At 41.6% G+C, this 17,116-nt stretch overlaps 1 protein-coding gene across 3 annotated transcripts in view; it reads left to right on the top strand.

The window, feature by feature from the left end:
* Eip63E (cyclin dependent kinase Eip63E) overlaps positions 1-17,116 on the top strand; it is a 534,609-nt gene that overhangs the window by 113,574 nt on the left and 403,919 nt on the right. For 2 of the 3 annotated variants that reach the window (XM_083143954.1, XM_083143952.1), the window contains exon 2: positions 12,496-12,582. In XM_083143954.1, the coding sequence (XP_083000080.1) occupies positions 12,496-12,582 (87 nt within the window). Of the gene's footprint in view, positions 1-8,702; positions 8,930-12,495; positions 12,583-17,116 lie in introns of those variants that run through there. The other variant, XM_083143953.1, reaches the window with a different exon arrangement.

Here is a 17,116-nt window from a genome sequence, read left to right as displayed (position 1 = left end):
AATTTAATGACAAATTATTGTTTTTGGTTTAGAAAGAAATAGATTTATGAAAAACTTGGTTGCTTCGTTCGCAATACATCCGTTACTGTAAGACACACGCACTTCAAGTTGTACCACCAAAAAAGCATGATTTGTTATTGGTGATATATACAATCAGGTACATTGTCTGTCGCTATTACTCTGGTTTCAATTTATGAATCACTTCACTAAACCAGGATTCAAATCTTGGTCTGTCCATTTCTTGCTGATAATCACCCTTCCCTTTCTTTGCGCGGAACAGTAAATATGCGCCTTCAACAAAGCTTTCATTGCCGCCAGTGGGTGAAACAATAAGCCTCCCCCTTCCCCTCATCGTCGGTTTCTTCAGCCCTGGCGGTGGTTTTGCATGGTGGTATCCTTCCATGTTTTATTACCCCTTCCCCCACCCACCGAGTTGAAGGACGTCTCGTCCAAATAATAAACATGTTTCTTCTCACTGCGATATATTTTAATACCGCGGAGATTCTTTTGTCGTCAAACAACAAACAATCGTTTCCTCTTGCTAAACTCAAACCGCAAATCATTCAACACCCGTGATACAATTCGTGTGCACATTGACGGCAAATCACCTCACGCCCTGTTTTACTTTGATCTTGTTGCCGCAAGGAGGATTATGCATTTAAAACAACTTGCTTGACTTTGAAGAACATTTCCTTTCGGATGAAGCCCAAAATAACATTCGGGTAAAACCGCGCGCTGAACAGGAGATTCAGCCATTCTCGCCGCTCTACAATAAACATAGGGTTAAAATAGTGGGAGGTGCAACACTGGTATCAGCGATTTCACGCGCTCTGCAACGCATTCAGTCTCGCTCGACTCGCTCTAAAGTTTCAATGTCTCTTCAACGCATTACAGATTCGAGTTGGCGAATCTGCGGTTCTAAGTTCGTCTGCACAGTGATTGCAACCAATTAAGTCCATACCTGCTAATCAATGTATTATTTTGTCTGTATATTACAAATTAAATAACTGTTTTCTTGCAAGTATGCAGTTGTGTCGGAATAGAACCCGTCTCTGTGGAACTATATTCTTGCGCGCACGTTTGGATCTACATATGCTAAAACCTGCTGCAAGGTTGACCTGACGCAGGGCTTAGTGGACGAGTATTGCACTCCAATTATAAGCATCAGTTAGTTATTAGTGGACGAGTATTGCACTCCACTTATAAGCATCAGTTTAATTATCAGTGGACGAGTATTGCACTCCAATTATAAGCATCAGTTTAATTATTAGTGGACGAGTATTGCACTCCAATTATAAGCATCAGTTAGTTATTAGTGGACGAGTATTGCACTCCAATTATAAGCATCAGCTTAATTATCAGTGAACGAGTATTGCACTCCAATTATTAGCATCAGTGTAATTATTAGTGGACGAGTATTGCACTCCAATTATAAGCATCAGTTAGTTATTAGTGGACGAGTATTGCACTCCACTTATAAGCATCAGTTTAATTATTAATGGACGAATATTTCACTCCAATTATAAGCATCAGTTTAATTATTTGTGGACGACACTCCAAGCATAAGAATCAGTTTACGAGAATTTTGCTTAAAATATTTAAAACATTACACCCGAATATTAAAATACATCCATGGCCTCATATTGCTGTTTCTTGACATGGTGGTAAGAGACCTGTAGGAAGGCCAAGACGAAGATGGAGGGACAACGTTGAGATGGAAATCGGTAGGGATGGAAAAGAGTATATAGATCTTGCTCAAGATAGGGACAGATGGAAGGCCTGTGTTGCTGCAGCTATGAACCTTCGGGTTTGAGAAGGCTAGAGAGTTAGTTATATTAAAATACATGTTATGTATTCACAAAATACAGTTTCCTTCACATAATATTGGCGTGAAATTAATGGAAACTTCTAACTTTGCACACAACGAACGATCAAAGCGCCGGAAAATTTTCGGGCGGTATTGGTAAAGTCCTGATTCGAACGCCAGTTCGGTATCTGACATCTCGAGAGGAAGCCGGACGCGTGTCTGGTTTCGAGCCAGCACCTGTTTCTATGAAAAGCGGTGTTGCCGCTTTTACCTGCAGTGTTTAGACATCCAACAGGAACTCCGACGACATTATACTCCTAAGGTCTCCACATTGCAGGTCCGTAGTTAGAATTGACCTCCAGGAGGGCGCACGGATTATCAATGGGGCTGTAAACCAATTTTTCAAACTTTTAACAGTATTAAATGAAGGTAAAATGTGTGTGTGTGTGTGTGGATGATGAGATCAAAGTCACAGACTTTTGTCTAAACGGGAGGCCGCAACAGGGGCAGCAAAGGTACAGATAAGGAACTATCTAAATTCTATAGAATCTTCTAAATACTTGCCACTACTTAAGACTTCTGTTCATAAACAAGATGCTCGAATGTGTAGCAACTGTTCATGTTATGTGAATTAATCCTTCACCAAAGTTGTGAGCAAAATAATATCTGCTGTCTACATTTTCGCTCTTCACTGCATACACATTACAGAAAATAGTTCTACCTAATATCAAGGGGCTGGCAGTAGTGCCAGAGGGGCTCAACCCCCCCCCCCGGCCCCTCCCTGGCCACAATGTATATAAAGAAAATAGCACAACACAGCAACACAACCTAGCAAAGATAACTGCAATCTCACGTGATGAAGGCTCTAAACAAACTGAGTTGGCAACATCTCATTTACTCCACGTGGACCTGACAAGTACTGTCAGTACCTAAAACGGACGCTATTGGTGGGAAAGGTTTGAGGGGAGGATATACTGGGCTCCACGTGGACTTGATGGTTGGCAGAGGGAAACTGACCTTTCGGAACTTTCTTTGAAGTGGCGTTCGAATCAGGACTTCAACTATTAATAAACTCCAACTGATAGGGTAACTTCGGTGAATAACGCCAGGCGGGAAACAACGCCATTTCAAAGTTTCAACTCTTAAAGCATGGACTCATGTAAAGTTAAGGGGTCACTCACCGTTGTGCGATAAACAATGGTGCCTGGTAGCATTGCTGATAAGAACGGTTGCCATTTTCGAGCCTTCATTTAAGAGAAACAGTTTGAACAGTGTAGACGTTTGAGTTGCGTTTCGAGGAAAAAGGGTCCACATTTTCATCGCGCCGACAAAGATGAGTGTTTTTCTATTGTAGGATTAGATTTTAAATGTTAACAATGCTGTACGTACACAATACGTTTATTACGTAAGTGAATGATGTGTGTGTACGGTTTTCATGGTCGGTGTCGTAAGTTTAGAACAGCTGGTTAAACTGCAATCTGTTGTTTCGGGAAATAACGCCATCATCGTGTCGGGGAATAACGCCACTCAATTTAAACTCAAATTTAAGGAAATGTTGATTTCGAAAATAGGTTTATCCTTGCTCAGTTACTTTCGAGGCGTACAGATATTTATTCTCGGTTAATTTCCTCTTTCAGATGGCGAGGAAATGTAGAAATATACGGGCCAAATGGCCAGTAGATGACTTGAGGCAAGCTATGGCGGCCATCAAACAAGGGATGAAGATAGCATGTGCTGCACATTTGTTCCAAATTCCTCGCACAACTTTGAGGGACTGGGTATCGCGAAAAGACAAAAAAAGACATGCTTTTTCTAATAACTTACTACAGTAATTATTTTTCCTAGTACAGTTTAGAAAAGAAAATGTGAATGTTTTACTTGTAATTAAGAACATGGCGTTATTACCCGACAGGTCTGGAAATAACGCCATTTTGCATTAATTTAGTATTTTATTGCTTTCATTATAACAGTGCAATCAATGTTTTATTATTACACAATAGAGGAAAGTTCATTCTCCTATACATGTAAGTTTCATGTTCCTAACAATAAAAATGTACGAGTTCTAGAACGAAATGACCAATTGGTGGCGTTATTCACCGAAGTTACCCTACTTTCCGATACCTATACTACTGGTATTGGGTAAGGCCTAATTTTGAGAAACCGTTGCCATATCGTCAGTTTTTCATCAGCAACGGTGCAAAAGTAACCCTTTTGTATATTTAACCAGTCCAAGGAAGGCCCAAGAATTTACAGGAAGCACTTACAAGCTACGGTAATAGATAGAAGGGGCCTTAGTCTAGAGATAAGCTAGGGAGGTCTTTATGGCAAACATAAATTCACAGAAGCATTCCGAGCATGCGCCAGATGGCGTGGGGGGGTGTGGTGGAATTTGTGCACAAGAAACATTGCCTGTCCTTGTTCTTATAGGGTAATTACGCACCATTCGCAATTTCTTCTGCCGGGGGGAGTTGGCTAAGGGTTAGAGCGATGATGTGAGGGAGATTACGACGTTGTATCCCCATCCTGCTTTACCTGATACATAGCTTTAATAAAGGTCTTGGACACACTGTGTTGTGGGTAAGGATAGTAGAGTAGTGACGTGTTTGTCTCGGTCTCGTATCGTGTGCGAGAAGTCTGTCTCGTTCACGGTGTCGTTTCAATTCGCAAGCACCCATATCGAGTCTAGAAGTACAAAATCCTGTTTCCCTCCTGGCTGCCTCAGGGAGGAGGGATTCTAAAGTTGCCGCTTATTCCCGAAACCGGGGGGGGGGGGGGGCAGCGGTAGGCGTAATTGACTTTTTTACCGCAAGTGTTTTCGTGCGTAAACGCGGCAACAGCGGATCACTGCCATAAAGACGTTTCCGCGCCGGTTGTTAGCCTGTCGAGGGTTACCGAACAAACTTTCGCAAGGCGAGGTGACTAAGATAGTTGAAATTAAAATGTTGGGTGACTTACATCTAAAGCCATTTGCTCCCGTCATGATACACGGAGAAATGTCCCTCAACAATAACGCTATGAAGGACACACGGACATCCGCAGGATTTTTTTCGGGGAAGGGGGAGAGCAAGGAGGCATATTTTTCTCCATAGTAGTGATAGCTCCTCAAGAAACACTCCTTCAGTCTAAATTATCATGTTTCCGCAACGCCCTTGATAACATAAATTACAGTGACTGAAATGAAACTATATGTGCGAAATATATAATTTTAGGTGGACATTCATTTTTCACTGGAGGGCCATTGCTCCTCCCCCCAGTGCCACCCTTCCGTACGTCAAAGGAAGGACTGGTCATAAGTTAAGAAAAAAGTTTTTGTGAAAACTCTTTTTCCAAGACTAAAATGATTAAATTTTCTTTCATTTATTACATTGTTTACAATGGCAGAGACAACCTTTTTCTTCCACTCAGCCAATTTTACATTGTGGAGAAAGTGGTTCTGCTACAAGTAATAATTTAAATTAAACTAAGACGGATGGCGCAGTGGTAGCGTCGTCGCCTTGTAATCAAGGGGTCCCGGGTTCGATACCCGGTGGAGGCACATAGTGGTTCGGATCCCACTTTAAACTGTAGGTCCAGTCCTGATTAGCCTTACTGTGCATAAAGTGGACTTAAACACCAATTCAATCAATCAATCAAATTAAACTAAGAACCCAAAAGTTCGTAAATATATCGTGGTGGTGACACACAGAACCCCTCCCCCTATACATAATAAAAGGTTTAAAAAAAAACTTTGAAATTCACTAGAACAAAAGAATTCCGAGGACTGAAATTTTCACACCTATGCTTGAACCTTAAAAGAGGCATTCGAAACACACAAGGATATAATACAGGTCAACCCACAGCACTACAGGGTCCCGGGGTCGAATCCCGGCATGGGCGTTCTTTCTGAGTGTCACTTCATCATGTCATTACTCATCCTCATCTACGCGATTTGCCAAAAGTGTCAGAAAAACGAAGTAAAATAATCAATCAGTTCATCAATTTAATTTACAAATAGTACAAAATAAGTGTTTTTTGCCTATATTCGTATGTCCTTACATTCAGGGTGCGAAATCATTGCAGATTGGTGGGGGGAAGGAGCAGTCAGACAGACACACCCCCACACCATATGTGTGTGCATATATATACATACATGCATACATACATACGTACAATATACATACGTATAATATACACACGTATATAAAATGTCATTACATGTGTGTCAATTATTAAATAATCTAATTATATTATAAAATATACATTATATCGACTGTCTTTCATTCAAAATGTAATTGTAAATTGATGATTTTAATGTACTACTGATGCTATGAACAATGATTTGCGTAAGGGGGGAGGGACAAACATTAAGAAGACACATTAAGAATATAATAGTTACCTGCATAAAATTCACATATAAATGCTATTACATGTTTTATTAATATATTTGTATACTTCGTGGTTGCTAACGAAAGGCGATGAGAAATGGAGAAGAAATAACAAGTTGGTCTAAGTTCTGTGTTCTGGAGATTTGTGGGTTCAGTGTCCTAAGAGATGAGAATCTTTGTTTTCCGTTCTTTTTGTATGTTTTCGATCTTATTCCTGTCAAGTATATTCAAATCCCAAAATCATTGTTTATGTTTGTTGTTACCACAAGAACTCCCCCCGAAAGAATTTGGTGGGGGGAAATTTCAGGACAAAATCATTTGTGGGGGAATTCCCCCCGTCCCCCCGTAATTTCGCACCCTGTCATTGTCTAGACTTATTAGTCTTGACTAGACTTAGGTGTAAGCCCACACCATGTTTGAAAATGGTCTGCTATATAATGGTATTATTATTATTATTGTTACATGCAATATTTACAAAGATAAAACTTTGTACGAAGGGAGTGTGAAAAGTTTTGAGCCTCACAGGGAAGGAGTGTTTGAGCTAGAGTTTCTCATTATGATTTCTCCACATAATCCCCCCCCCCTGATCAATGCACTTATGCATTCTGTGCTGCAATTTGTTTACAGTCATCTGGTAGAATGATTTGTCCTGAGTCTCACACCACCGAATGACCGCCTTCGTTCGTGTGGAAGACGTTCTCGAAGTAAATTCTTCATAGCATGGAAAAGATGAAAATTTGACGGGCCAGGTCGGGGGAATGAGGTGGATGGCGAAGTGCTATGAAGCTACACTCGACCAAAGCAGCCTGTGCAGTGAGGCATTGCCGACAGAGGTACCGAATCACGGCCCTGTCGGCCACTCTCTTCTCTGACACTTCATTCATTGTCAACCTGACCAAAACATAGAAGTAAACATGTGAATTTCGTAAAAGTTCGCACAGAGTGTCCTAAAACTCAAACCTTACATCCTCCAAAATTTTAACTACCAAGCATCACTTCTTCCATGTGAGGCTCGAAACTTTTCACTCTCCCCTCGTACATACTAAACGCTACGATAGAGACCCGGAAACCATCGGAATCGAAGCTGGAACACTCGAATGAAAGTCAAGATGGGAGGTACCACATTGATACACCCCATCTTTATATTGTTTGTAGAGCCACAAGGATGTTGGAAGTAGTTTCGTCTCAAGGAAAACAATAGCGACGTGAGAGCAGTCAACCCAGGTATCGATCACCCATCCTCCATCCTTTTTTAGCTGCCTTCGAGTGGATATTCCCCTTTTGTTACGTGTCGGACGACGCGATGGCGTGAATTGTTTACACACACAGAGCAACAGTCCGAGGTTGCGCACTGCTCTCAAGCAGTGTTGCTAAAGATCGTTTTGAGGCAAAAATCCCTTCATTTAAAAAATACCTATTACCCTCTTTTTCTTAAAAAAAATCCCTTCATCATCTCAATGCTTTTGAAAGAAGTCTGATTTGGTCCTACGCTGTACGAACTTGTGTTTTTGAACCACTATTAAAAGCATTTCTGTCAGCAATTTCATACACAAATGTGGAGACAAATTACTAATTACTGATTTATGTAATTTCGTAATTACAGCGCACTATCTGAAGTAAATATTGAAAACGAATACATTAAATTTACAGTTTTTTTTTAAGTGTTCCATATGGACAACGAAAGTCCAGGTTTGTTTATAAAGCCATATTTCGCACAGACAGGCGAATCGGGACTGGACCTACAGTTCAAAGTGAAATTGATTGGTTTATTTGACTTGTTTTTTTTCTGAGAATGAGTGCCGGACCCTGTGCCACATCGCGCTGCGACGCCAACGGTCCCGGGTTCGAATCCCGCTCGGGCTTGGTTGTTTGTGAATGTCCATTCATCAATTTCATCATTTCATTACTCATCCCCATCTTCGCAAATTAGCCAAGAGGCACAAAACGCGAAGTAGAATAAACTAAATCAATCAATCAATCTGAGAATGAGTGATGTGGAATCCGAACCGCCAAACTTCGTGCAGGAGTGGTTAGTACAGCGCGGTACGACACCAGAGGTCCCGGGTTCGAATCCCGGCCTGGGAGTTCTTTGTGAGTGTCCATTCATCAGTTCTTCGCGATTAGCCAGAAGTGGCGGAAAAGCGAAGTAAAGTAAACCAAATTAATCAAATTAATGTAATCCAATCCATTATGTGCCTCAACCGGATATTGAACCTGGGATCCATTGATTACAAGGCGAGACGTCACTACTACGCCTTCGGAGAGGTCCCACCAATAGTTCGAAAACCCTAGGATAGAAGAGACGAAGGCCATCATACACTGTCTGGAAGATTATATGTATGAATGCGCAGTGGTATGGAGTTATTTTCGAATGAAACGATCCGTACCCCCTTCGTTGTAAAATTCCCCTATTTTCGCCTCAAAATTTCCCTCTCCCGCGAAGACAGGCCGGTGTTGTACCCCGCTCCGCTGAAGAACTGCGCGCGATGGGTTCCGGAGCGAGGGGAGGAAGCATGCAATGGTACCAGCAAACTCTCCCACCGCGAGTCTTGCGCCTGCATTGCCAACGTTCAGACGTACCGTGTGCGTGTGTTCCGTGCGTTAGATTGAGCTGAACTTCGGTTTCGCAAATCTCGTCCAGGTCATTTGTCTGATTGGCCTGTATCTCCAAAGGAGACGCAAGAACAGTGTTTTAGTGTGTGAGTGTGTGTGAAAATTGCAGTCATTCGGTCCGCAACGTTTTGTAGCTTCCCAGAAGGTAAGTATTGGAGAAATCAATTTACTTATTTAAGTGAAACTTGTGTTTTGGGATGCAGGTTAGTGCATGAACCGAAGGCAGTGTTTGGTATTCGTAACCACAATTTCGATTGCCCAACGAGACCACTTATGTCGTACTAGAAGCTTATTTTTCGGTTTCGAGGCTAGAATTGCGGAATACAGCGCGCTACGACGCTAGCGGTCCCAGGTTCGATTCCTGGCCTGGTCGTGGGTGTTCTTTGTGAGTACCTCTACATCAATTTCATCATATCATGACATCACTCAATCTCGTCTTCGCGATTAGCCAACTGTGGAAGAAAAGCGAAGTAAAATAAACCATGACTTAAGATGACCGGACCCCTCTCCGATTACTTCATATTTGGCATACTTACTAATTGAGGCCTGCTAATAACGAATCTGAAGTTAAAATTTGTCGGAAATGTCTAGAAATTGCAAAGTAATTGCGAATCATTGACGCTAGCTCCACAAACCATTGGCGCTAGCCCCACGAACCATTGACGTGTGGTTAGGTTAGGCAAACATAGTTAGAATTTGGTGTCGTGGTAGTATCAGGAATATATATATATATATATATATATATATATATATATATATATATATATATATATATATATATATATATATATATATATATATATTTCCTTGTGAAACAAAAAAATTCGCGAAAATCGACTGTTTCCATTCCGAAAACTAATGCCTTATTTTCGTTTATTTTGCAATTTCTAGACGTTTCCGACAATTTTTAACTTCAGATTCGTGATTAGGAGGCCTCAATTAGTGAGTGTGCCAAATATGAAGAAAATCGGAGAGGGGTTCGGCCATCTACGGTCGTTCCTAAACCAAATCAATCAATCGAAGCTAGAAATAAGATGCTCTTGTTGTATATTTTACGGGTTCTCGGTTCGATTCCTACATGAGGGGTCATTTATGTTGTTCGTATTCCACTTGAAACTCTAGATTCAGCCCTCTGTTTGTAATCTTTGTGCGGGAAATGTGACTGCAAGGGATAAAACTTCATGATTTTTTTAGTTTTTGAATGTTTTTTCATTGGCAGTGAATCTATTCGGAGTGATACTGAAAATTTCATTGAAATGGGATACTAACAATTTAAATGTTTTCTTTATCTCTGACAATACCGCTGTACAGTAAGGAGCAGTTCTGAGTTGTAACATCCTATTGTCTTTCATTGGCATCTTTACAACCCAGGGATAGTGCTAATTTTTGTGTAGACAAGTACATTTTTTGAACAATTTCTATGAAGTCAAGGTCGAGCCAGTTGGTTCCAAACTCAAAATCATTTAGTGTTAATCTTAAAAACTATTTGACATCACTTTTACACCCTTGTAGTTTTTTACCGTTGCTGCCCGTTGTAAATTCTCTTAATGCACAATATAGGATAAACGGGAATGGGCATACAATTGTAAATTGGGGGTACGAAATGCTCAAATGTGCTTTTGATATCCCAGTGAAGCAGTGTGGAGTAAAGAAATTGGACAGGAGAACGAGCAAAAACATCCTGGTCGTACCCGGGAATCGAACGTAGAAACACTTAAGTTCTCTTTGAGGTACTTTAAGCTAAATAATCGTAAGCCAGGTCTCGTGCATGAGAACAACAGCAGAACTCTGTTCTCTGTTTAGTCTCATTTTAGCCAGGGATTTGCGTTTGCTGTTTTTACAACTTCTCTCTCTCTACCTGTTTGTTTATGTAGCTTGTAAATTCTACACTGTTCGATCAATAATCGTGACACGTGTTCAACCCTCATTTTTCCCATTTCCCTCCAGGCGCTTGGGATTGAACATACCGCACCGGCTTGTTCCCGGAAATTGCAGTGAAAAGGCCAAGGTGAAATCCTTGACTCACTCTTCTGGGTGTGACAATGGCCATTGCCACAAAGCATGTTAGTAGGGCGTAACGCCTATAGGGAATTTGTTATTGCGATCCCAGCTTTTGTTTTATTTTACTGCGTTTGTCTAGCGGAATGTTTCTCTTTCCGCCTCAGTTTCCCATCCTCTTTCTCTCTTAACCTATCACCCTCCCCCATCTATTTCCCACTCCCTTTCTCTTTTTTACCCTCTCTCTCTTTATTTTCTCTCCCGCCTCATCTCTGACTTCTCTTCTTAACCTCTCGCATTTCATCCCCTCTTTCTCTTGCCCTCTCCATCTTGTCTCTCTCCCCTCCTATCTCTCACCCTTCTCTCTCCCTCTGTTTTACTCTTCACTTTCTCATACTTTACTCTTTCTTCTCCATCCCATTCTGTTTCTTCTTTGTCCCCTTCTGTTCCTTCTCCATCCCATTCTGTTTCTTCTTTGTCCCCTTCTGTTTCTTCTCCATCCCATTCTGTTTCTTCTTTGTCCCATTCTGTTTCTTCTTTGTCCCCTTCTGTTTCTTCTTTGTCCCTTCTCTCTATCAACCATGTTGTGTTTGTAAATTATTATCCCCATTTTTGGATCTGTTGACTTGGACATCCAACCTCGGTTCACCCCTGTGATTGTAAACGAAAGGTCTAGTGTTAGATTCCTATTACATAAATTGTATTCGCTTAGTTATCGATTGTATTAAAGTTCCTTAATTGTGTAACATGAACTTCTTAACCGCGTATCAATATATTGGGTTCACTGTAATGAAATAAATTATTATTAGACAATACTGCTTTCAATATACTTTCGTGGCCACTTTGTCAGCTTATGTGGCAGTAGGTTATGCACGAATTTATTTTTATCCCATCTACCTAGGTAATTCGTCCTTATCGTCATGCTAGGCTTTGAAGGGTTGAAAAGTGTGTAAGTAACAAATATGGTACCAGAAAAAGAACAGCAAGACAAAAACCTCTTTATTATCAGGAAGGGTTTATTCTTCAAGAATATACCCTTCCTCATAATCGTGCATACAAGGTAAGCTACAGAAGCACTGCTTCGGCATGCAGTTCGAATTTTGCATAATTCCCAGGTTAATTAGTGTCGAGAGGCATTTTTGCGGAGCCCGTGAAAGACTAAAATGCCGCAAGGCAGTGGCGTGCGGTGTTTTTATCAAGGCTAGACTGCCCCTTGATGTACTATTGTTTATTTAAAAATTATATAGCCCCACACCTCCTATACGCCTTCATGGCGTGGTGCTATGCACAGGGGACCACTTTACCTTTTGGTGCTTCAGCTATCTATATGGTCACCGCAGAACAACACCCTATCATTAAGATTTGACACACACAGGCTCGAATCCGGGTCTCTGACATACCGTACCATTGCTCTACTAATGAATGAGCCACCGAGCCATACCTGGCCTCGCCAGCGAACAGTCAGGCGAAGCCAGGTCCAGCTCGTTGGTATAGAAATGGCCTGGTAAGCCAGACACCCGGGTTCGAGGCTTGATGTTGCCTGCCTTTTTCGCTGAAATTTCTAAGTAACAATGGTTTGGTATTTAATTGGGAAAATTCATGTGTACAAGACATTAGAGACAATGCATTGTAATTGGGACACAGGTTCCAGTCACTATTCTGGTAATGAAACTAGGCTAATTCCTAATGCTCTTTTAATGGTTGTTCTTTCAGGAGTTGCTATGAGGGATAAGAAGGGAGGCGCGCTAAGCCGCGTGCAGAAGCTAAAGAAGAGGCTAAGTCATAGCTTTGGCCGATTAGGTAAGTGTTCATATGGAATGTACTGAGTATGTATTGTTTTCAGCGCCGGATTAATGACCTTTCATGAGACGCGGATGAACTGTTTTCGTAGTTGTCAATGACTAGAGTGAGCGTCAAATCTCCTGCATATGACCTTGAACGGCTGAACAGCACCAGCGAATCACAGACGTGCGGTGTTGCCGTGCTCTCCTTGACAAGGCGTTTCGCTCAACCACGCTGTCTCTTTTCCGTGTGACATTTCGACATGGCACCGCTGCAGTGCGCTGCTATTGGCTATCGCCATATGCAAGAGATTTGACGCGCGCACTAACTGCTAGGTTGGTTGCTTCGTATTTGTAGGAGAATGACCGGCGCCAATTGGAGAAGGCAGTTACCATTCACTGTGTGTTAATCCGCGATTAATCCGATCGTGTTCCCAATAACAATCTTAAGTTTTCATCGCTTTTAACTTCACTTTTTCCCTGAATTTTATTGTGTTTATCTAACTCGGATAATTTCTTGGGTACCGTAGATTAAAAATATTTGTGTGAAACGCACGCTTACATTTAAATACAAGGGTATGTTGACAGCGTTGCCAAAGATTATGCCCCTTGGTTTGCTCGCTAGACTTCAGAGTTTCATTCCAATCTGATCTTATTCCGAAATGTTTCATATATCAATGAAGGAAAAATGGCTTGAATTGCATAAGCATGATCAATGAACACAGAGGTTTATAAAGATCTTGGTAAAGTAATAATACTAATGTAAGTGACCGAACTCGCATAAAATGGTTTTGTGAACTTTCAAAGTATCATAGCAACAAAAAATGCAGCTTGCTTTGTTGCATAGACACCAGTGCTTTATGCTATGTTCAAATCTGTGTAGTTACATAGACCGTACGACCCAAATGCAAGTGAATATATGGCCGTAGGCCGTGAGCGCACAAACAAAAAAGGTGGTTAAAAATGTATACCATGAGCGCACAAAATCCATGGCGATGTTGCCACGTGGTCAACTGTTTTTTTTCCTTTCAAGGGAACCCGTCATAACAAAAGACGGACAATGTATCTCTGCAGAAACATGGAGACACCAGCAGACCCCAGAGACATAGTCGAAGCTAACCTAACCTAACCTAACCTCAGAGTTGTTCACTAAAGAGGAAGATTTAATTGGTAGTATATATGTAATACCTCTTGATATTTGACTTTTTATGCAATTAAATTATCCTCTACACAGGCCAGCCATTACACAATCATCAATGTGGCAACGCAGCATTGGATGTTGTGCGCTCGTGGCACCTTTCATATACCACGAGCGCATATTTTCACATTTTTGTGCGCTAGTGGACTGCACCCGAATTTATGGCGTAAGATGACACAATTAAATTACGCCAAAGTCGTCACTTGATTAGGAAGCACAACCCTTACAGTTGACCACTGTGAGCACTCGCCCGGCTTTTCCCTTCGAGTCAGTGTTGCCAACTTAGCTCTCTTGAAGCCAGATCTGGCTCTTTCGTGCACTCGTTTGCCTGTGAACTGGGGCGCCCGCCCCCGTGCCTCACTATGATAACGTCACTGGTTCCGGCACACACAGACCAACTTTTGCCATGATTATACATTTTGCACGTGACGTGATATTGTTATATTGGCTGCGTCGCCCCATCCCCTCTTACATCCCCAGCTACTTTTTTTTTGTAGCGCCGTGTTGACGTGAAATGGGCATAATAATGTTATCAGGGAATCCTTTATTTTCGATTTCGTACGACCATGAGATGGGTGATGCCGCCAGATCTACTGTAGATGGCGAAAACTGAGAATAAATTGTCATCAATTTAGAGTTAATCCTAATAGCAGCGCCCCACCCCTTTGATAACTAACATTACTCTAGGAAGCACTTCGTAAATCTAGCTCCTTGAAAGTGTTTTATGCGCACCAGGTTTGGCAACACTGCCAGGAGGCAAGGAGAAATGAATTGGCCATATGGGAGTATTTTTTGATTTGTTGTCTTGGGAATATCAAACTTCCGATGTTATAGAAAATGATATCAACGGGAAGAGGGCAGTTTGAAGAAGTGATTGCCAAGCAGAAAAGTCGAAACTTCCAGTTGAATAGCCGTAACTTGATGTTGAAGTTGATTGCCCATAAGGAATACATGGGATTCCGAAAATTCTTATTGGTCATATTTTCTACAGGTCGTATCTAGCTTAATAATCAGTGTCGTCCGTTATGATTGTCCCTTCACCCATCTCGTCAATCTTCGCGATCAGCCAGAAGTTGCAGAAAAGCGAAGTAAAATAAATGTCCTTAACAACAGCGGTGGTCTAATCGGTACGGCGTCTGACTGCCACGCGTGAGACCCGGGTTCAATTCCAGGGGTTTCCCGGCCTCGTCCCCGCACGGCTTTGGGCTCATCCAGCCTGAAATCAATGGGTATCTTGGTGGGAGCGGTAAAAGCGGCCGGAGAGTGGTGCTGATCACATCACCTCCAACAGTGGCGTATGCTGCGTCAAAAACCTGGACTAGCTCACTATGACAAGTGGAGAAGACTAGGTTCCCATAAACCCGTGGTATAAGTGGTTACACACCCATTTTGCTCGCTCTTGACTTCTTCAAGGAAGCCACGTTGCCATCCCAACGGCAGCCAGGATGCAAACTTCTAAGAATTCAGGTTCTCTCCTTTCTTTCTCTTCTTCTTTCTTTCTTGCTTCCATCTCTCTATCTGTCTCTCTCTCTCTCTCCCCCTGATGAAAGAAGGAAGGAAAGAGAGAAAGAAATTATTATTATTATTAAAGTAGGGTTACAATTAAGGTTACAATTTTCTTTACACTGATTCTGAACTACAAAAACAGATTTATCCTTCTTTCCTTCGTTCTTTCTTTCCTGAAAGAAGGAGAGAAAGAAGCGGGAGAGAGAGATGGGAGAGAGGATCTCTCCTTTCTTCTCTTTTTTTTCCTTCTTCTTTCTTTTTTATTCTTTCTTTCCCTCTTTCTATTTCTCTCTCTCTCTCCCCCTCTCTCTCTCCCTCCCCCTCCCTCCCTCTCTCTCCATCCCGAGAGAGAAAGAATGAGTAAGAGTGCTCTTTCGCTCTCTTTCATCCTTCTTTCTTTTTCTTCCGCTTCTCTCTCTTTCATCCTTCTTTCTTTTTCTTACGCTTCTCTCTCTCTCTCTTTCATCCTTCTTTCTTTTTCTTCCGATTCTCTCTCTCTCTTTCATCCTTCTTTCTTTTTCTTCCGCTTCTCTCTCTCTCTCTCTCTCTCTCTTTCATCCTTCTTTCTTTTTCTTCCGCTTCTCTCTCTCTTTCATCCTTCTTTCTTTTTCTTCCGCTTCTCTCTCTCTCTCTCTCTCTCTCTCTCTCTCTCATCCTTCTTTCTTTTTCTTCCGCTTCTCTCTCTCTCTCTTTCATCCTTCTTTCTTTTTCTTCCGCTTCTCTCTCTCTCTCTCTCTCTCTCTTTCATCCTTCTTTCTTTTTCTTCCGATTCTCTCTCTCTCTCTTTCATCCTTCTTTCTTTTTCTTCCGCTTCTCTCTCTCTCTCTCTCTCTCTCTCTCTCTCTCTCTCTCTCTCTTTCATCCTTCTTTATTTTTCTTCCGATTCTCTCTCTCTTTCATCCTTCTTTCTTTTTCTTCCGCTTCTCTCTCTCTCTCTCTCTCTTTCATCCTTCTTTCTTTTTCTTCCGCTTCTCTCTCTCTTTCATCCTTCTTTCTTTTTCTTCCGCTTCTCTCTCTCTCTCTCTCTCTCTCTCTCTCTCTCTCTCATCCTTCTTTCTTTTTCTTCCGCTTCTCTCTCTCTCTCTCTTTCATCCTTCTTTCTTTTTCTTCCGCTTCTCTATCTCTCTCTTTCATCCTTCTTTCTTTTTCTTCCCCTTCTCTCTCTCTTTCATCCTTCTTTCTTTTTTTCCCCTTCTCTCTCTCTTTCATCCTTCTTTCTTTTTCTTGCGCTTCTCTCTCTCTCTCTCTTTCATCCTTCTTTTTCTTCCGCTTCTCTCTCTCTCTCCTGCTTTCTTTCTTTCCTTCTCTTTCTTTCCTTCATTCTTCTTTCTTTCTTTCATAAGAAGAAAGAAAGCGACTGGTCCGGACCCCCCGAGTTTCCTTCTCTTTCGTTTTTTACTCTATTTCTCTTTCTTTCTTCGAGCGGGAGAGAGAGAGAGAGAGAGAGAGAGAGAGAGAGAGAGAGAGAGAGAGAGAGAGAGAGAGAGAGATAACTTCGGGGGTTCTAAGAATTCAGGTTGCAAACTTCAGAATCGCCATTACTTTCTTATTGAAATGAGTAAATTTATTCACAGCTTCTAATTGATTTTTCTTCTGTATTTTATTCTTAGGTTTCAGGCTTCGCAGATGGCCTTGCTAGCCTAGAATATACTCCCCTGACCTCCAAAATGACAGAGATCGAGAATGTGTGGCCCCACATCCCCTAAATGTGCCTTTATCACTGTGCTATATGCACGGGGAATTTTACCTATAACTTTTACCTTAACAGCATAGTAGGAGAAACAATCACGGAGCATTAAACCATGTGTGTTTGAGAACATGGTGTGGCATCCCCGTGTTTTGTCACACC

The sequence above is a fragment of the Lepisma saccharinum genome, chromosome 22 (assembly GCF_977018435.1).
Source record: "Lepisma saccharinum chromosome 22, izLepSacc3.1, whole genome shotgun sequence".
Lineage (NCBI taxonomy): Eukaryota > Metazoa > Arthropoda > Insecta > Zygentoma > Lepismatidae > Lepisma > Lepisma saccharinum.
The sequence above is the reverse complement of the archived record's forward strand: the minus strand, read 5'-3'. Positions and strand labels throughout refer to the sequence as shown.